The sequence below is a fragment of the Oryctolagus cuniculus genome, chromosome 1, assembly GCF_051225735.1.
Source record: "Oryctolagus cuniculus isolate XC-2025 breed Fujian yellow rabbit chromosome 1, ASM5122573v1, whole genome shotgun sequence".
NCBI classification, from domain to species: domain Eukaryota; kingdom Metazoa; phylum Chordata; class Mammalia; order Lagomorpha; family Leporidae; genus Oryctolagus; species Oryctolagus cuniculus.
The window spans coordinates 84546916-84567909 of NC_142867.1; the positions used below are offsets into that span (position 1 = coordinate 84546916).

The window sequence follows — 20994 nt, forward strand, 5'->3', positions numbered from 1 at the left end:
TAAAGAGAATCGAAAATGGAAAAAAAAGAAAGAATAAGAAAGGAAGGAGGAAAGCTGGAAGCATGGGCAGGAGGGAGGGTAGGGTGGGAAGTATCACTGTGCTCCTAAATCTGTATACATGAAATACCTGAAATTTGTTCACCATATATAAGTAAAAAAAATTTTTTTAAATATATTGTTACTCTGGCCGGCGCCGCGGCTTACTAGGCTAATCCTCCGCCTAGCGGCGCTGGCACATCGGGTTCTAGTCCCGGTCGGGGCACCAGATTCTGTCCCAGTTGCCCCTCTTCCAGGCCAGCTCTCTGCTGTGGCCAGGGAGTGCAGTGGAGGATGGCCCAGGTGCTTGGGCCCTGCACCCCATGGGAGACCAGGAAAAGCACCTGGCTCCTGGCTCCTGCCATCGGATCAGCGCAGTGCGCCGGCCGCAGCGCGCCGGCCGCGGCGGCCATTGGAGGGTGAACCAACGGCAAAAGGAAGACCTTTCTCACTGTCTCTCTCTCTCACTGTCCACTCTGCCTGTCAAAAAAAAAAAAGAAAAAGAAAAAAAAAGATATTGTTACTCATGTTCTTAGCTATTTTTTCTTTTCTTTTTTTTTTAACTTTTATTTAATTAATATAAATTTCCAAAGTACGACTTATGGATTACAATGGCTTCCCCCCCATACCGTCCCTCCCACCCACAACCCTCCCCTTTCCCACTCCCTCTCCCCTTCCATTCACATCAAGATTCATTTTCGATTATCTTAATATACAGAAGATCAGCTTAGTATACATTAAGTAAGGATTTCAACAGTTTGCTCCCACACAGAAACACAAAGTGAAAAATAATAGATGATTTTTTTAAATCATGATGAAATCAGATCAGACCTATTGTCATGTTTAATCCCAGTGAGAGTCAAGTTGGGAATTGAGAATTTCTTTTTTTTTTTTAACAGAAGATCAGTTTAGTATGCCTTAAGTAAAGATTTCAACAGTTTGCACCCCCATAGAAACACAAAGTGAAATATATTGTTTGAGTACTCATTATAGCATTAAATCTCAATGTACAGCACATTAAGGACAGAGATCCTACATGAGGAGTAAGTTCACAGTGACTCCTGTTGTTGACTTTACAAATTGACACTCCTGTTTATGGCATCAGTAATCTCCCTATGCTCCAGTCATGAGTTTCCAAGGCTATGGAAGCCTTCTGAGTTCTCCGACTCTTATCTTGTTTAGACAAGGTCATAGTCAAAGTGGAGGTTCTCTCCTCCCTTCAGAGAAAGGCACCTCCCTCTTTGAAGACCTGTTCTTTCCACTGGGATCTCACTCACAGAGATCTTTTGCCAGAGTGCCTTGGCTTTCCATGCCTGAAATACTCTCATGGGCTTTTCAGCCAGATCCGAATGCCTTTAGGGCTGATTCTGAGGCCAGAGTGCTGTTTAGGACATCTGTCATTCTATGAGTCTGCTGAGTATCTCACTTCCCATGTTGGATCACTCTCCCCTTTATTTATTCTATCAGTTAGTGTTAGCAGGTACTAGACTTGTTTATGTGCTCCCTTTGACTCTTAGTCCTTTCATTATGATCAATTGTGAACTGAAATTGATCACTTGGACTAGTGAGATGGCATTGGTACAAGCCACCTTGATGGGATTGAATTGGAATCCCCTGGTATGTTTCTAACTCTACCATTTGGGGCAAGTCAGCTTGAGCATGTCCCAAATTGTACATCTCTTCCCTCTCTTATTCCCACTCTTATATTTAACAGGGATCACTTTTCAGTTAAGTTTTCTTTTTAAACCAAAAAACATGTTATTCTGAGTCAAAAAACTATAAGGCTTCACAATAAAAAGAAAGTACTCTATAAATATATTTGCTACCATGAGTATACTGTTCAAATCCCTGTTAAGTCAAAAGAATAATAGGAAAAATCAAATATTGTATTATGTTTGAAGGGTTTTGTTTGTCAAATATTACAAACAATTAAGTTAAAATTTTAAGAAGCAATTTCAGGTCTACTTTTCATTAGATATTGCTTTATAGCTTATATAATTTTATCAATACATAGTCAAGTAATTATCTAAAGTCACTTTCCCAGGTTATATTTTACTAAGCCTGATGTGAGCCTTGTGATAATTTTTGCTGTAAAGTAGGTTGATTACTATATCTTAAATAGAGATTATAAATGTAAGTCTTACCACTATGCCTGCATTTTTTATTGCCAATGGAAGTCCTAAAAGGCCAGTTCCAATATTTCCTTTAAGTAGATGCATAAGAGTTTGGACAAATCTGAAAAGTATAAGTAAAATTTAATCATTTTAGAATAAAAATTATTAAAAATCATATAATTATAGTTTTAGTATCACAGGAAAACTAAAAATTAATCTAGGTACAAAACCCAGTAACATTTACTTTCTACCACTGAACCAAAAGTCAAAATTTAGTTCAAGTCCTAGCTTTGCTACTAAAATTAGAATACAGAGAATATTTTCTGTATTAAATTAAATTATATTTTATATTTAAGTGAACGTATTTTGTAAACAGTAAATTAATAAATAAAAAGACATTTTCTCACGAAATACTTTTGCTGAAATAATTTTCAGAAAAATATTGAAGATTAGGATGATAAGATTCAGCAGTTCATTGACATTGTATAATCATGGTACCAAACATATCTGATCTGTAATTATCAACTGAAGTAGAAGTTAATTAAAAGATAAAGACAGGTTTCAAAACTGTATGTATGTTAATCAGAGAAGAGAAATAATTAATTCTTATATATAATAAATCCCTTAACAGTATTAACATGAGAATAATTTCCAGGAGGCAACTGGAGGAGGTCTCTTGATCAAGAAGAAATAAAATGAAACTAAGAAGAACAGCATAAAATTCAGCATAAATTCATAAATTAAACAAAAATGACTGCCTAAATTTTTCTCCAATTTATACTCTTCTGTTGTGATCAATTAAATTTTGTGTTATTTTGCTTAATCATTAAATTATGATTAAAGAACTTATTCTAATCTATTAATGATGACAAAATACCAAGAATATTTTTTAAAAAGTGCCACTGCTTTCCTATGACTGTTTTTCAACTCTTCATTTACCAAGAGTTTACCATCTCCCAAGGTCCAACACCTAGCTATGTCAGAAGCAATTTCTCCAAACATTCCTGAACTCTCAATCACAAATTTCCTTCTTTCAAGATCCATGTATGTGTATGTCATCCTTTCCTACATACTGTTCTATGATTTAAATGTATTTCTCCCTTCTGACCTACACTATGGACTCCTTGAAAGTGACAACTGTGCTTTTTTCACCTTTGTGTGTAGAATCTAGTAAAATTCTTTGTCTTTTAAAGATGATTACATAATATATACAAAATGGATACTTTTAAACTGTACAACTTACGAAATGCCCTCTTGATCATCAAGTTGGTAATGCTTCTGGACAGGTAAGAGCTCTTGTTCATGTTCTTCATCTGATGTCCCATCAAAATTCTGCTCATTTATCAAGGGCCTCATGACATCCATATCTTTAGAAAAGAAAAACACAATACTTCACTATTGTATCAAGAACTGGAATAAGGCTGCTATAAACAAATCTTAAATGTTAGGAAATACCACTTGGACTCATCATTTCTATTTCCACTCTGAGTAAATTAATTCATATCGTTACCTTGAGTGTTAGTATTTTTAAAAGAACAACCAGACTTACTTGTTAGAAATTGTTTAGATTATGCAGTATAAAGTGAAAAACTTAAAATACTAAATGCAAAAATTTTTTCTGCTTTATTCATGTGAAGTTTATGAAGTAAATTCATATGAAGTTTATGAAGTAAATGATCACAGAATTACAAGATGAAGAGTGTGAAGAAAAAATCAAATATATTTTTCTCTGATTAGCTTCCAAATCACATTGTAAAGGTAAATGGTAATTGGGGTTGTCACCGTGGCTCACTTGGCTAATCCTCTGCCTGTGGCGCCAGCATCCCATATGGGCACCGGGTTCTAGTCCCGGTTGCCTCTCTTCCAGTCCAGCTCTCTGCTGTGGTCCAGGAAGGCAGTGGAGGATGGCCCAGGTGATTGGGCGCCTGCACCCATGTGGGAGACCAGGAGGAAGCACCTGGATCCTGGCTTCGGATCGGCACAGCGCCAACCATAGCAGCCATTTGGGGAGTGAACCAACAGAAGGAAGACCTTTCTCTCTGTCTCTCTCTTTCTCACTATCTAATTCTACCTGTCAAATAAAAAAAAAAAAAAGTAAATGGTAATCATCCTTTTAAATACTTTAAGAAAATTATAATTTCATTTCAATATTTAAAATTTTAGTATCAGGGCTGATGCTGTGGTGCAGCAGTTAAAGCCCCAGCCAGCAACACCGGCATCCCATATGGGTCTCAATTTGAGTCATGGCTGGTCCACTTCTGATCCAGCTCTCTGTTAATGTGCCTGGGAAAGCAGCAGAGGATGGCCCAAGTCCTTGGGCCCCTGCACCCATGTGGGAGACCCAGAAGAAGCTCCTGGCTTCAGATTAGCTCAGCACTGGCCAGTCTGGCCATTTGGGGGGTGAGCAACAGATGGAAAATCTCTCTCTGCCTGTCTGTCTGTCTGTCTGTCTCTCTCTCCCTCTGTTAACTTTAAAATAAATACAACTTTAATTTTTTTTTAATTTTAACATCAAAATTTGTCTTTATATCTTCACAATTTTTAGCATGATTCTGCTTTCAGAAAGACAACACTAGTCAAAATTGTGTCTCCTTGTTAAGTTCAAATTTGCTGAAATGACTGACTTTAATCAATAAAGTCTGATTACAGAATATTTTAAAGAAGTAAAAACTTTGTTTTATCCAAACACATCTAATAAATCTGTATAACAGGGAACTGAAATAAATAAGTAACTGATTTGGGAATGACTAACTGACATAAAATTTTTAACCTTTTATTTTGGAATAATTTAAAATACATATTAAATGTGTTAAGAATTATACAAAAATCTTTATGTATTCTTTATAGATTTACTAATTTTTGATGTTTTACATTTTAATTGTTTTAGTTCTTAAATAATTTTATGAATTATTGGAGAGTGAGTTACATACATCATACCATTTTATTATAAACATGTATTTGTTAAAAATAAAGAAATTTTCTTGTGCATTCACAATGCAACTATCAAATTCATATTAGCCTTCATGTAATACATTATTAAATGTATATTCCATATTCCCTTCCATTAGTTGTACCAAGAAAGTCTTATCCATTTTTTCAGTCCATGATGACACACACATCGAACTGAGCTGTTCTACTGGTTGTCTTTGCCATTATATCTTTTATGAGGCCCTTTATCCTCTTTTTACTTCTTACAATCCTCTTTTTACTTCTTACTTTTTAAACTACTTTGTTTGCCAGTTTTAAATGGTATCTGACTTTTACCTATTACCCACATAGTAAGTAACTTATTTTAGCTTCCTCTATCTCTGATCCTTATTTTCTCATTTTTTAGTTATATTTTTTAGTTATATTCTTTCTATTTAGGTATTAAATATGATAGAGAGAAAGGCACCTCCTTCTTTGATGACCTGTTCTTTCCACTGGGATCTCACTGGTGGAGATCTTTCATTTAGGTTTTTTTTTTTTTTTCCCCCAGAGTGTCTTGGCTTTCCATGCCTGAAATACTCTCATGGGCTTTTCAGCCAGATCCGCATGCCTTAAGGGCTGATTCTGAGGCCAGTGTGCTGTTTAGGACATCCGCCATTCTATGAGTCTGCTGTGTATCTCGCTTCCCATGTTGGATCGTTCTTTCCCTTTTTTATTCTATCGGTTAGTATTTGCAGACACTAGTCTTGTTTATGTGATCCCTTTGACTCTTAGACCTATCATTATGATCAATTGCGAACAGAAATTGATCACTTGGACTAGTGAGATGGCATTGGTACATGCCACCTTGATGGGATTGAATTGGAATCCCCTGGTATGTTTCTAACTCCATCATTTGGGGCAAGTCAGCTTGAGCATGTCCCGAATTGTACATCTCTTCCCTCTCTTATTCCCACTCTTATATTTAACAGTGATCACTTTTCAGTTAAGTTTCAACATTTAAGAATAACTGTGTATTAATTACAGAATTCAACCAAAAGTATTAAGTAGAACAAACAAAAAAAAATACTAAGAGGGACAACATATTAAGTTGTTCATCAACAGGGCAAGGGCTGATCAAGTCACCGTTTCTCATAGTGTTCATTTCACTTTAACAGGTTTCCTTTTTGGTGCTTGGATTACAGCTTTAAATACTCATTTGAGTCAAGTGGTTTTTCTTCTTTCAGAATTCTAATTACACGCACATTGGATTTTATTTGCCTGTCTTCTACTTTTACCATTTTCTCTCAGACCCTCTTTATGTTTTTCTGTGCCTCATTTTTATTCTTACTGCCTTTTTTCAATAACACGCTACATTTTCATTGTACATTCTTACTTAGATACCTTGCAATTTATTCTTTGTGAATCTCTGTCCTATTTCAAAGCATTTTGTGCTCTGGAATCATAGTTGGAAAGTGTTTTCTTCAGTCAGTATTGTGGTGTTCAATTTATTTTATGGATTATGGTGTTTTTAGGAGTGAAGTGGAGTAAGTGGGCATGCAACCCCATTAATTTTAATTTCTTCAGGATCCTCCACATCTCATCCCAATTACTCTCTTTCCTTTCACTGACAGATGTCTAAGAGGCATGTCCACTGTCATATTTATCTCCCTCCTCCAGAAGCAATGTTTTCCTAAGACTGCCCCCTCCCCCCATACACAGCTATAAACTTCCAGATCTGTCTCTATTTAGACTTTCTTTTTTATTATTATTTATTTGACAGTGAGACAGAGAGGTCCTCCTTCCATTGGTTCCCCCCCAAATGGCCACCACGGCCAGCGCTGCACCGATCTGAAGCCAGGAGCCAAGTGTTTCCTCCTGGTCTCCCATGCAGGCACTTGGGCCATCTTCCACTGCCCTCCTGGGCCACAGCAGAGAGCTGTACTGGAAGAGGAGCAACTGAGACTAGAATCCAGCACCCATATGGGATGCCGGTGAAGTGGGCGGAGGATTAACCAAGTGAGCCAAGGCACCGGCCCTCTATTTAGACTTTCAACACTTAAATTTACTCTCCCTTTCTCAGGAAAATTTTCACTGTGCCTCTTACAAGTCTCCTGATCCTCTGCTCTCTTTCCCAGGGAGTCTAAAGACTCACTTCCTTACTCTGTATGCTTGCAACAACAATAAGAACTGTTTGAAATGTTCCATTTCTTTCTCAGATAATTTAAAGTTTGTGGTATCTTTCCTCTCTTAAATGTTAAGAAAATGAATTTCATAAATGATTTACTTGTACTCCTTGTTGAATTCACAGACTTGGGGGAAGGAAATTTTGAGAGGTTAAGATTCAGGCAGTCAGCATCAGCCCAGTGTGAACTGGAATACAGTGTTATCAGGGTTTTTAAAACTTATTTTATTTGTATCAGGTGAACAAATTTCATGTATTTTATATATATATGGATTTAAGAGATTAACGATATTTCCCACCCCATCCTCCCTTCCTCCTATACTCTCAGCTTCCCTCCTTCTTCCTCATTTTTTCTTATTTTTACAAATGACATACTTATGATTTATTTTAAAGTCACAAGCTTAACCTTCAAGTAAATAAAGAATTCAAAAACTAGTAAGTAGAAAGATCTCTGTTCCTCAAGAGTACAGACAAGAGCTGTAAACAATAATCCAATCTCAAAATGTCAATTTTGATCATATATATAATACTTTGATATTTGTCTTTTGGAAACTGGCTTATTTCACTAACATAATGGTCTCCAGTTACATCCATTTTGTTGCAAAAGACATAGTATGCTTCCATGTCTTTTTCTTTCTTCTCCCCCTCTTCCTCACTTGTAAGTCATAGTACATGAAGCTATAGCTTATGAAGGTTTGATTCTAGAACACACCGTAACCCAGCAGTGTTGCTAACTTGCTTCTTGACATCATGGAAAAGGAAGTCTGAGAAGGATTTTGTCTTAACACCTTAGCTGAACTGTGATGCACAAGATTTTCCTGTGTGTTTGGTGGAAATGTACCTGCTAGTGCATTCACGCTAAACAAGGAATAAGCTCAAATCTGATGGTTTAAAATGGAAGTTCATTGTTTAAAGTTTTTCCTTTTTAGGTGAGACAAGGCAAAGCACAGGTTTGCAACTTGGAAGTATGTGAAGTCTTGACAGAGTGTGTCTGGTAATTTGAAAAGTATTCCAAAATGTGGCAGTTTTGCAATCAGGTGAAAATTGCTTCATGATAGAAATTCAGCTGATGAAGTTTATAAAATTGCCCCTTTCTAGCTGCTCTGTTAGGAGTTCTGGTTTTTGATACTTTTTTCCTGTCTGCAAACCAGAATTTGATTTTTTGGTCTTGCATTTCAAAAAACAAACAAACAAACAAAAAGACTTTGAATCTGTTTAGTAGATTCCATATCCTTGCATTTCAGTGTTTTATATGTACTACTTAAGTTAAATAGTTAAAAGCTTTTAAATAGTTGAGCTTTTTAATGTTGACACTTTATTTTGTACCTATTTATATATATATATATATATATGTATATCTTAGAAAAGCACTTTGTTAAAAAAAATTGCATTTTATATGATTCCTGCCATTTGCTGCTAAATCTGGGCTGGTCAGAATGCTGCAGCGATACTTGATCTAAATAAAAACCTGGCAGTAAAATGTAGAGTGAAAGTTAAAGCCTCTTGCTGTTTTAACTTTATCATAAAGATGACATAGGCAAGCTGTGCAGCTTTACATTTTAACCAGGGGACTCTGTGGCATTTAAAACCGTCTAGAAATGGTTGTACTTTAATGCCAGTAATAATCTGCTTCCTCTATTGTCATTAAAATATATACGTTTAGTGTATCACACAAACAAATCTTACAAGGTAATGTAAAAACCCCAACAGTTGTACATGTTCTGTTTTTGAAAATTGTGGCATGTATTTTTGGGTGAAGATCATTAGAGAAAAGCTCTCTAAAGGTTTTCTGTGTTCATACATGGTATACAGATAGCTCATAAGAAGTCCAGAATCTTCTAAGTGAAGGCATTGTGAATTCACCTCAACTAAATCCATTGTTCCAAAAGCAATTATAAACTTTGACTCTAGTACTACTATGATTTAAAAAACAAAAAAAACTTCCTAGTTTCAGATACACTGGATTCTTTATAGAGCTTGTCTCCATATGAAAGCATGCTGTCCAGTTGCTCTTGTTAAGATCTTGTCTGAGTTTTGAATTGGGTGCCACACTTTTTCAGTCACTACGATTGCTTGTTCTACTGTACCATGTATGATTCTTGTCCTTTCCTCTATCCTTCATGACAGATTATGATGTGGCTTTATATTGTGCCTTACTTGTACATTTAAAACTAAACGTCTTCATTCCCTTCCACTTCCTAAATCTTTAACTTTGACCTTTTTGATGTAAGAGAATCAGAGCTATTGCAAAAGCATCATGAAGGATTTCAGATGGGTATGGTTTCAAATTCCCTCTCTTTATAGTTATTTTATATTTGTATGAAAGACCACTTTTGAATGGTCTTTGACTGTGAGAGGGAGAGATTAGCAGTAATTTTACTACATCCCTTTCCTCTGGCTTTCATGAATTTGTCATACATCTTCTTTCTGATGCTTGACTTTATTTGCTTCTTAGCAATAGTCTGCATTTAAAGAAAGGTGTGTTCAGTTCATCAGCTTGAAATTGACTTTCATTTTTCCAGATTTTTTTAGGAGTACCCATTTTGTTTGTTTTATAAAACAGTTGACAAGTCTCTTTAAAAGAAACAGAAGTACAGTACTTTTGAAATACAATGCTGTTAGTTTGAATCTTTTTTATATATAATATTCATACAATTATCTGATGTTTGCCTTCACTAATAAAGCTGTTAGTTTATTCACAAAAAAAAAAGACAGTATTTCATTCAATTTACCGCTGAACAATGTATCTTTTTTTTGTATAATGCTAAGTATTTATTCGAAAGTCAGAGTTACAGAGAGAGGAAGAGAAATAGAGAGCAAAATCATCCATCTGCTGATTCACTGCCCAAATAGCTGCAACAATCAAGGATGGGCCAGGCCTAAGCCAGGAGTCAAGAGCTTCTTCCAACTCTCCCAAGTGGGTGCATGGAGTACTTGGGCCATCTTCCGCTGCTTTCCTAGACGCATTAGTAGGGACCTGGACTGGAAGTGGAGTAGCTAGGACTCAAACTGACGCCCATATGGATGCTGGCGTCGTCACAGGTGGAAGTTTAACCTGCTATGTCACAACACTGGCCCCAGTATATCATACTTTTTAAAGTGAATGAATTTTTAAGATATTGTAAGATACTTGCAAATAGTATATTCTTAAACCATTTAAATATTCTTCCTCTAATAATGTAATTAATATGTGTAAGATAAAATTCATTGAATTATCTAAATTCTTAGAGTGTAATTAATGTGAATTACATAATTTAATTGCCCAACTTGTATTTTTGTGTGTTTTTATTAGTGCTGCAATCTTTAGGATACTCTACATGCACTGCTTATTGAAGAGTTTTTTGTTTCTTGTTCTCAACAATGGCTCAGCCTAGACATGTGCACAATGAAAATTAAATGTTTCCTCAAGTATAAGGTCAATTGGTATATCTACAATTCCACATTTACCCTAAAAATGTATTAAATCACTTTTTGTTTGAGCAAACCCTGTATTCTTTTCTGCTATACTCTCTACAAAGTAAACTGACATTTTTTATCCCATGAAGCCACTGCGTTAGTTTGCTAGGGCTTCCATAACAAAGTTCTACAAAATGGGTTGCTTAAATATAAGAAATTTTTAATCTCAATGTTCTAGGGCCTCTTAAAGTCCAAAATCAAGGTGGTTCCTTCTGGGGGAGTACGATGGAAGGTTCTCTCTTGCAGACCTCTCTCATTTTGTAAATGGCCTTATTCATGTTCTTTCAACATTCTCCCTATAATCATGCCTGTGTCCAAATACCTCTTTCTCATAAGGAGTTCAGTCATATTGGATTAGGAGCTCACTCTATCCAGCATGACCTCATCTTAATTAATTACATCTACAATTGCACTATTTCCAAATAAGGTTATATCCTGAGGCACTTGGGGTTGAGACTTCAACAAAAAAAAATTGGGAGTAGGGGGGCGTGAGGCACACTACTAATATTTAACCCATAACAACCACCATGATTGGTTACATTAGCTTCATCTTCAAATGGAAGCACATTGCTATTTTCAGTCCTAAATGTGTCCTTTGCTGACTCTTGATTTCAGTTGCTTTTATTAATTCAGCTTATCCAAATTGTTATCTATTTGAACTTTCTAATTTCTACCAAGGGCTGTACAGTATGTTCTGTGCTATACTAAGTACACTTTCTGTTCTCAATAAAGATACTTATCACTACCAACATTTCAAAAACCAAAGAATCTGTTATTTGAAGAATACTGCCGAAGGGATCACAGCAACAATGAAAAGTCAGGGAAAAGGTAAGTTTTCTCAAAACTTTAAAAAATATGAATCCAAATGATAACTTTATTTTAATAATATCAGAGAACTTATTTTTAATATCTTTTTAGGTAAAACTGAAAATATGGAATAGTTGAAATGGTCTATGAATACTATTTCTGTAATTTACACGAGCAAATTTTTAAAATAGGTATTACAATATTGACTCAGAGTCCCAAGCTCAAATTAGCTGAGAACAACTGTGCACAAATGTGTTATTCATTTCATTTTGTTCAACAGTATAATCCCCTAAAATTCATTATTAGCCCTAAAATTCATTATTTTTCAATGTTACATAGTATAGGAAACATTAAACATTATTGACTGTGAAAAAATATCTTTTCATGTATATTTCTTTGCTTTAAGTGCATTTGTCTAAGCCATCACATTTAAAACTTTAATAAAACTTTCATTATTCCAGGTAACCACCTCAACTCTCACAAGACTTTAAAAAGTATATAAAAAGTAGATTTTTAAAAGCAGAACATATTTGAGAGAAAAAACATTTCTTAAAAGTGTTAGGCATTTAAGATACATATATCATTAAAGCAGAAGTTTGCAATGTGATACACACTTAAGTTCTGTTGTGTGCTTAAATATATTTTCCTGGAAATGCACTTTCAAACAAAGAGTCTGTAAGACTTTCTCATTGGTTTTAGCATAAATTATTGTTACATTGCATACTAAGAATACATTTAAGCATACTTAAAATGTTCATGGGAAAATGGAATTAAGAGATACTTGTTTTAGTTTAAAAGACTTTTTAAATGCAAATACATGTTTTTCATAATATGTATTTTCTATTAATTTTTTGAAGACTCTCTGTCTTTAATTTCATTTTCCATAAACTTTTTAGTTTCACTTCTATTTGTTAAACCAAGCAAATTAAGATTAGGTAAAGCAATCAAGTTTTAGGAACAAATATATTGGCTTGAATGATACAAGCTAGTTCCTAAATCTAAAGAGTAATTTAAAAGAAAGCTAAATATAAATACTTGAGAAAGTAATATACTTACATACCCACTAGCTTTTATTTTTAAATTGTAATAGAGCACTTAAACCTAGATCTCCATGGAAAAGATTTACTTATAATTGAGTCAATTAGTCATTTATAACTGAGAAATCCCATGAAATACTGAATATAAAGTGCATAACTGTGTTTTTCTCAAATTTAGGTATACTACACAGAAAAATAGAGTAATTCTTTCCTTATTTTTAATTCTGTTTGGCAGATGTATATTAGCACTGGCATTGGTCACAAGACAGAGTGGGGGCATTTTAGGCTTGAGAACACTTGCTGTTTGGAAAAGGTTGGTTTAATGTTGTTGAAACTGAAAGACCAAGTGTATGGAAGAAGATTAAGTCAAAAAACTTGAAAAGTTTTTAAATCAGTCTTATCAAGAACCACAATCCTTTTCCTAATAAAGGCTTCTGGATCAGGTTCAAGAAAGGCAGCATTCATCATAACTACCATATCCCTCCCTTGGTCATTTCACACTGTCACATCAGAAGCAAATTAGTGAGGTATGGGGTAACAAATCAGTGTCCATACTCTCTCTGGTCATCTCCTTCAGAAATATATGTATATAAAAGGGGTTAGTTGGAGTAGTTGACTTGCTACTGAGCAGAGTGGCAAGGGCCAAGATGGCTTTTACTGCATATCAGCATTACAGGCACAGCACACTACAGGAGCTGATACAAAGGGGGCACAGGCACTACCACATTTTATTGGTTTGGGATCCTTCTCACGAGTCTCTCCTAAAAGACTGTCATCACTTTCTTACTTCTTATGAGTCTCATGTAAGAGACTGCCTTCACCTCCCCACCAATATCTGCTGTCAGCAGTCCTTCAACACAAAAGGTCTGTGTCTTCTGATTGAATGTATCCAAAAGCAGAAGTTGCAGTCACTTGCTATTCAATTTCATAAGAATTAATGGGGCTCCAATATACAGTATGTTAAACACATTACCAGATGCCAGGGATACAGCCACTACTGAAATAAATAAGTCATACCTTCATGGAATTCAAACTCTAGTGAGGAAAAGAGACAATACATACAATAATAAGTAAAACAAAGAAAAGCTAGATAGTATTACATTCTAAGGACAAAAACAGGGATTGGGAGACAGAGTCTGTAATTTAAGACAGGTGAGCCAAAGCAGGCCTCACTGAGAAAGTGGCATTTAAAGACCACCTTGGGTGGGCATATGGCACAAAAGTTAAGATGCTACTTGAGATGCCCATACCCCTTATGAGACCACCCAGGTTTTGAGTCCAAATTTTACTCTCTATTCCAGCTTCTTGCTAATGCAAACTGTGGGAGGAAGCAGGTTAAAGTCCTTGGGTCCCTGCCACTCCATAGAAGACTCTCATTGAATTCTGGGGGCCTGTCTTCAGTCTGGCCCAGCCCCAGTCATTGTGTGCATTTAGAGAGAAAACAAACAGATGAAGTTCTCTCCCCAATCGACCCCCTGCCAGATAGACAGATGGATAGATACACAGTGATGACCTGAAGGAAGAGCAAAATTGCACAATGTGGGTATTTGACCAGGCAGTAGGAACAAGATAACGGCTATAGAGGCTCTCTGTGGTATATTTAAGCAAAGGGAAGTAGGTCAGTAACTAGAGAGGAACAAGCAACAGGGAGAGTAGTAGGAGTAAGATCAAAGAAGTAACAGTAGACTGTTCTCAGTGACATGAAAAACCACTACATCAATGTCTTCCAATAAAAAATATAATGTGAGCCAAAAACATAAAATTGTCTAGTAGGCATAAATTTTAAAAAATTAAGAGAAATACATGAAATTGATTTAAATATATTTAAATTGATATATCCAAGATATTATCATTTCAACATGGAATCAATCTTAAAAATTTTAAATATTCTATAATTGTTCCTCATATTACCTTTTTAAAAAATCTATGGACTATTTTATACCTATAGTGTATTTCAATCCAGACAAACCGGTTACATTTCAAGTGTTCAATAACCACATACATCTAATGACCACTGTACTGGACAGCACAGCAGCAATTTTGAGCAGTGGAGTGACATGATCTGACTCAAGATTTCAAAGTACAGTGGCTGCTTGTGGGGAGCAACTCGGACTAGACTAAGTTACTGGAATTAAGACTTATTCTATACATCTGCTCTCCCACAATATGGCGCTGAGAAGGAAGTAAACAGCTTCTACGCAGCTGCCTCTCGCCAACTTGAGTGATGACCTGCAGGAGCTGATCTTGCTCCTGATTGGAGGAGAGTAGCGTACTCGGCGTGTGGGTAGCAGAGTTGGGATTGGTGGAAGAGGACTATAAAGGAGGAGAGAGACAACATGCACCAGGAACATCTAAGAGGAACACCTGAGGAACATCTGAGCAGCCCCTGAGAGAGCCGGCCGGCGGTGTGCCGCTCCCCCCGTGGAAGTGGGGAAAGTGGCAGGGGGAACCGCCCTTCCACGGAGGTGGAAGGGTCGGTAGCCAACCCGGGAAGAACCAGCAGCAAACCCGGGAAGGGCCGAGCAGACAAAAGAACAACGCAGGGTCTAGTGTCGTTCCTCCACAAAGAGGGGGAGCGACAACTGCTGTGTGAAGAAAAGATTTTACAGGAGCAAAGGTAGAAACATAACAGTATTCCAAAAATTCAAGAAAAAGATGTTCATGTCCTTCAAGCATTATGGTAGCAACAGTGGAAACAGAGAAAAGTAGTTAGACTTTGGATATATTTTGTAAGTAGAACCAGTTTGATTTCCTGAGACGACAATAATGACTTCAAGGATCTAAGTATCTACAAGAATGAAACTGCCATTCACTAAGATGTTATGGTTGTTTCATAATGTCTACAAAGTCTTTGATATTTCAGTCTTCAAAAGGAATAATGTAATTACCTTATATTTGAATGTGGGCTGGACTTAGCAAATTCTAAAGAATAGATTTTGGTAGAAGAGATGATGAATGACTTCAATACCAGGTCATAAAAGGCATTATGCCTTCCTCCTTGCTTTCTGATTTGGATTGCTCATTTACAAGGAAGCCAGCTGCCATGTTGTGAGAATACTCAAGTAGTCCTGACAAAAGGACAGCATGGAACTGAGGTTTCCCAACAGCAGCCATAAATTGTTATTCAGCAATAGTTAACTATCACAGATAACTAAAGCCACAGGAGGCACAGGTTTGGCAGTGAAGCTCATCAGGAGTTCAATTTGGGGCATGTTAAGCTTGAGATGTTTATTAGACATCAGTGTGCAAACATGGAGGCAATCAGATTTCTGTGCAAATTAGTGAGTGTTCAGGTTATGAGATATGAATTTGGAAGTCATCAGCATATAAATAGTATTTAAAGCCATGGGACAGAATAAGAGCATATGACACTTCGGTCTGCCTTCCAAATTAGCAAGAGTAATTTCTGAGTGGTCAGATAACTTTTAATTTCAAAAATTCTGTTGTACTTTTCATTTTCTACTATGACTGAGTTATTCAATGGACAAAAGTTCTTTTTTTTAAATTGGTGTCTAGATGGAAAGCATTGGCAGAGAGCTGTTAAGATACAGGTTTCCCTTAGGAATAGAAATTGCTATGGTCTGAACTTTATTTCATAGGCTGTAGAGAGATTCTGGAAGGTTTCCTACTATGTATATTTTCTCCACCTCAAAATGAATAAAGTATTTACTGTCTCCAGTGACTTTCCATCTAAATAGTTATTAATAGATCTGGGTAGCAAAATTTATATCTTTTTTTTTTTTTTGACAGGCAGAGTGGACAGCAAGAGACAGAGAGAAAGGTCTTCCTTTTGCTGTTGATTCACCCTCCAATGGCCGCTGCGGCCGGTGCACGGGGCAACCGGGACAGAATCCAGCGCCCCGACCAGGACTAGAACCCAGTGTGCCAGCGCCGCAGGTGGAGGATTAGTCTATTGAGCCATGGCGCTGGCCTATATCTTTTTTTAAAAGAAACTATTTCTACTTTCTTTTAGTTTGTTCATTGGCAAAATATAAGTGATTTCCTCTGTTATGTTATCATAAAAGTAATGCAAGTTTATTGCTTTCTGTTTTGTACATTTTCCAGATAAAGGAAAAGACACTCCTAATCCTACTATCCATCTATATCCTCATTAATATATTCACATTTTGGTATATTTCTTTGCCTATATTTACATTTAATTTTTTAAAACATTACTGTAAGTGTACTGCGACTCTGCAGGTTTTTCTTACTCAGTATGATATGCTTTTTCCTGCTTTACTTAGATTTCAAAACCGTAATTTAATGTCTGTATTTCTTTGTGAAGTGGACATGCCACAGTTATTGCAGCAATTTCCTGACTGTTACATGTTTAAGTTGTTGCTAGATTTTCAACACTTATGTTTTAGTTAATGTCTTTGGGCAGAAATCCATTCCTCTATGTACTAGCTTGCCAGAAGCAGAATAGTTTAAATGAATTAACATTTTAAATACATTAGTACACATTGCTAAATTCATGGTTTTTTGTCTAAAACTAGAAATTCAGATTAATTTTAGGTCAGAAAATTCAGGCTGAAATAACTGCCTGATCAATAAAAGAGAGTGTACAAGCACTCCTACCTTGAGAATGTTCCATCTGTGCGTCCATTATAGTGTACATATAGTCTACAATACATCACACGTCAGATGTGTGGCATATTTAATGTACTAATATAAAACTGAATTGTTAGTGGTTCTTATTCCTCTATAATTTTTCCAGTTGTAAATAGAAATGATTATATCTAAGTAGTTTGATGTCCATTGCTTAATAGTGTTTTATTTTATAAGGCACTATTATTCTTGCTTACACCAATCATAGCATTTTTCAGAGCTGCACAACTGAATTCCTGGTCACAAAAAAAAAAAAAAAAACCAAGATTCATTAATGAAATATTTTCTGTGTAATGTAAACTGGATCCTACAAATTTTAATTACTCTGGGGTGAGTGTTCAGGTTTTATTTTATATGTTCTTAACTCTAATCACACTTTTCTTTAAAGATTCATTAATTTATTTATTTACTTGAAAGGCAGATTTATAGAAAGGCAGAAGCAGAGAAGAAAGAGAGAAAGAGAGAGACAGAGATCTTTCATCTGCTGGTTCACTCCACAAATAGCCACAATGGCTGCAGCTGTGCTGATCCAAAGCCAGGAGCCAGGAGCTTCTTTTGGGTCTCCCAAAACACTTGGGCCATCTACTGCCTTCCCAGGCCATATCAGAGAGCTGGATAGGAAGAAGAGCAGCCAGGACTCTAACCGTCGCCCAGATGGGATGCCGGCACTGCAGGCAGCGGCTTCACCCACTATGCCACAGCGCTGGCCCCTTTGATAGCACTTTTACTACGTTGGGTATTAAAGTATTAGTCTCTTCTCTTAGTCTCTATTTCCTTCTGGCTGACAAAACATGTTTTACACATCTTTGCATAGTCATATCATGCTTCGTAACTAAAAAATGCTCAGAATTATTAGTTATTATTAATAATGAGTCCTAATTTCTTGCCTAAGATCGCCAGTTTAAAATCTTATATAGCATAATATGCTTCTAATATATCATTATGTAGGAAGAAAAAAATCGGTATTTATGGATTACTTATATGTCAATGACTGGGCTCTATGTTTCATATACATTGTCATTTCCTAAGCACAAAACTTCCGTGTGGCTGAAATCATTAGTCTCATTGTACATATGAAAAAACAGGATCAGAGGAACCTGCTTAAAATGTATAGCAGCGATGTCACTGGGCACCCCCTCAGAGTGAAGGCCATGGTCTTTACCTGCACTGCAACACCCTAAAAAACCTGGCCTCATCACTGCCTTGATCACTCTGCTTCAGCCACCTTGGCCTCCTTTCTATTCTTGTCTTGGGCAGCTTTTTTCTTCTTTGGATAGTCTTTCCCCAGATACTCATTTGATTAATTCCCTCTTATAAGTCTTTGCTCAGTGAAGTCCATCTTTATAAAAGTTATAAAATACTGTAAACTGCCCACTACTGATTTCTCTTGCTTTGCATTTGTTTTCCATAACACTTCACAGAGCATATAACTAGCTGATTATTGCCTTTAAATGTTTACTATCTGCTTCTCCTTACTAAAAACAAGCTCCATGACAACAAGAATGGTAGCTTGCTTTGTCACAAAGTATCTCAAGTGCACTGAAGAAGCTCAAGGAATATGTGCTAAATGCACCCACATAACCTGAAAAAAATAATGAAATAATCTGAAACTTTTTTTTTTTTTTGACAGGCAGAGAGAAAGGTCTTCCTTTTGCCATTGGTTCACCCTCCAATGGCCGCCGCGGCCGGCGCGCTGCGGCCGGCGCACCGCGCTGATCCGAAGCCAGGAGGCAGGAGCCAGTTGCTTTTCCTGGTCTCCCATGGGGTGCAGGGCCCAAGCACCTGGGCCATCCTCCACTGCACTCCCTGGCCACAGCAGAGAGCTGGCCTGGAAGAGGGGCAACCGGGACAGAATCCGGCGCCCCGACCGGGACTAGAACCCGGTGTGCCAGCGCCGCTAGGCGGAGGATTAGCCTAATGAGCCGCGGCGCCGGCCGTGAAACTTTTTTCAGTTAATAAAATTGTATATGAGGAACATCTTTGGATGCCACTTTTAATGGCTACCCTGTATATCACAACTGCCTAGCCAATTTCCTTTAATTACACACTGAGATAGCTACCAGCCTTTCTCTATTACAACTACTGTAATGACAATCTCCTGACATATACACACTTGTTACATGACCTTTTGGGAAATGCTCAAGAAATGGAATGTTTTCTGTGTCAAAGGATAAAAGGTACATTATGCTGTTCCTACCAGCAATGTCTGAGAATACCCACTTCCCACATCTTCACTAATACAAGATTTGTGAATTTAAACCTGTGTTAGACTTGGCATTCATAACTTGATTCTGCCACTAATAAAATTTTAAGTGACTACATCTATAAAACGAGGATAATAATAGGCCCTACACTACCTCACCAAATCCTTGTGAGGATTAAAGGAGACAATGCATATATATAACACCTAGCACACTGCTTACACGCAGTAAACACTCAACAAAGTTTCATTTATTGCTTCTATTATGATTTAACAGAAATCAACTGCAATATGCAATGCACACTATTCCAAGATCATCAGCCTGTTATTTAAACTGAAGCTCACTTTGAACCATCCAGCGTGGAATTCCTAACTGGGAGGGCATTTTTCCCACCCTGACCTTTACTTGTGTTTCCTTTCGCGCAGCTGCCCCGTCGCCTAGGACAGCGCAGAGGAAAGCAGGAAGACGAACTTGGCCAAGTGCGCCAGCTACAGGTACCTCCCGCTGGGCCCGGCGCGCACGTCCGGCTCTGCGCTCCCGCCACAGCCACCGGCTGCCGCGTTCGCAAGACACAAACGCCGGCAACTTCCTTACAGCATCCCTGGAAAAAACCCGCGAGAGTCACCGCGCAGGCTCCAGCGGGCTTCCGACGTGGACACCCCGCGCCCTCCCCACGCCGCAGCGCACACCCACTTCTGAGCCCTCTGGGCCCGGCTTGACACCAGCAGGCCCGTCCGCCACACAGCCGGTTCCTGCGTGGGAGCGGAGCCCGGGGCCGACAGCACCCAGGCCTCCCGAGTACCCCGAGGAGAGGTATCGCGTGCCAAACCCGCACACCCTAAGAGCGTCATGCACACACAACACCCCGCACATCACAGGTCTCGCACACAGAGAACACCGCCCCGATACGGACAGAGCGCGGGAGTGGGGCAGGGTCCCGCGGCCCCTCCCGCCCACACGCCGACACAGACCTAGCTCCTCGTGCATCGCCGCCTCGGCCGCCGCCGGCGCCGCCGCCGCTTCCATCTCTCCAGGGTCTCCAGGACGCCGCCGCCCCGGTGATCGCTCTCCCGCCGCTGCGTGGCCGGCGTCAGGCTGAGGCCTCCTCAGCCCCGCGGGACCCGAGTCCCGGCGCCCGCCTCCCGGCACCGTTCTCCCCACCCGCGCAGCGCCGAGCATGCGCAATGGGGCGGCCTGGCCCACGCGCCGCGGGGGTGCGAGGGTGCTCCCCCGGGGACCCGCGGGCGCGGCCTGTGAGGAGGAGCGGGCGTGGCAGAAGACCAGCCCTGGAGCGAGGCCAGTGCGACGTCAGCCTGCAGAGGGCGGGATAACGGAGCTGGGACGCTCTGGAGATGACTCGCGGCAGGAACGTAGAGCTGGCGCAGACCCGCGAACTGAAATTTCGGGCGCCCGCCCATTTACACTTGATTTTAGCCAAAAGGCCGAGAAGCGACGCGCCCGTCCATATACAAGCCGCAGCGCCGGTCAGTCTCCTTGGAAAATCACACAGGTCGGGATCTGCCCTCTCCGTGTTGGGGCTCTGAGCACCCTTTGCCTTAAGGTCTCCTGTGCTCTTCTTTGGAGACAGGATGCAATCAAGAAGTGAACCCACTCAACTCAGAGGACTATCAAGATCTTTGACC

General features: G+C 38.5%; 1 protein-coding gene across 6 annotated transcripts in view; it reads right to left on the reverse strand.

Moving 5' to 3' along the window:
• The window catches only part of SLC36A4 (solute carrier family 36 member 4), a 64489-nt gene extending 43835 nt beyond the window's left edge, over nt 1–20654 (reverse strand). For 2 of the 6 annotated variants that reach the window (XM_051850296.3, XM_008262768.5), the window contains exons 1-3: nt 20323–20654; nt 3394–3517; nt 2181–2271 (exon numbers count right to left, since the gene is read on the reverse strand). In XM_051850296.3, coding sequence (XP_051706256.3) covers nt 2181–2271; nt 3394–3517; nt 20323–20530 — 423 coding nt within the window. In that variant the 5' untranslated portion in view covers nt 20531–20654. Of the gene's footprint in view, nt 1–2180; nt 2272–3393; nt 3518–20322 lie in introns of those variants that run through there. The other 4 variants (XM_089332397.1, XM_070076706.2, XM_051850312.3 and 1 more) reach the window with 4 other exon arrangements.
• Nucleotides 20655–20994: the final 340 nt, after the last annotated feature.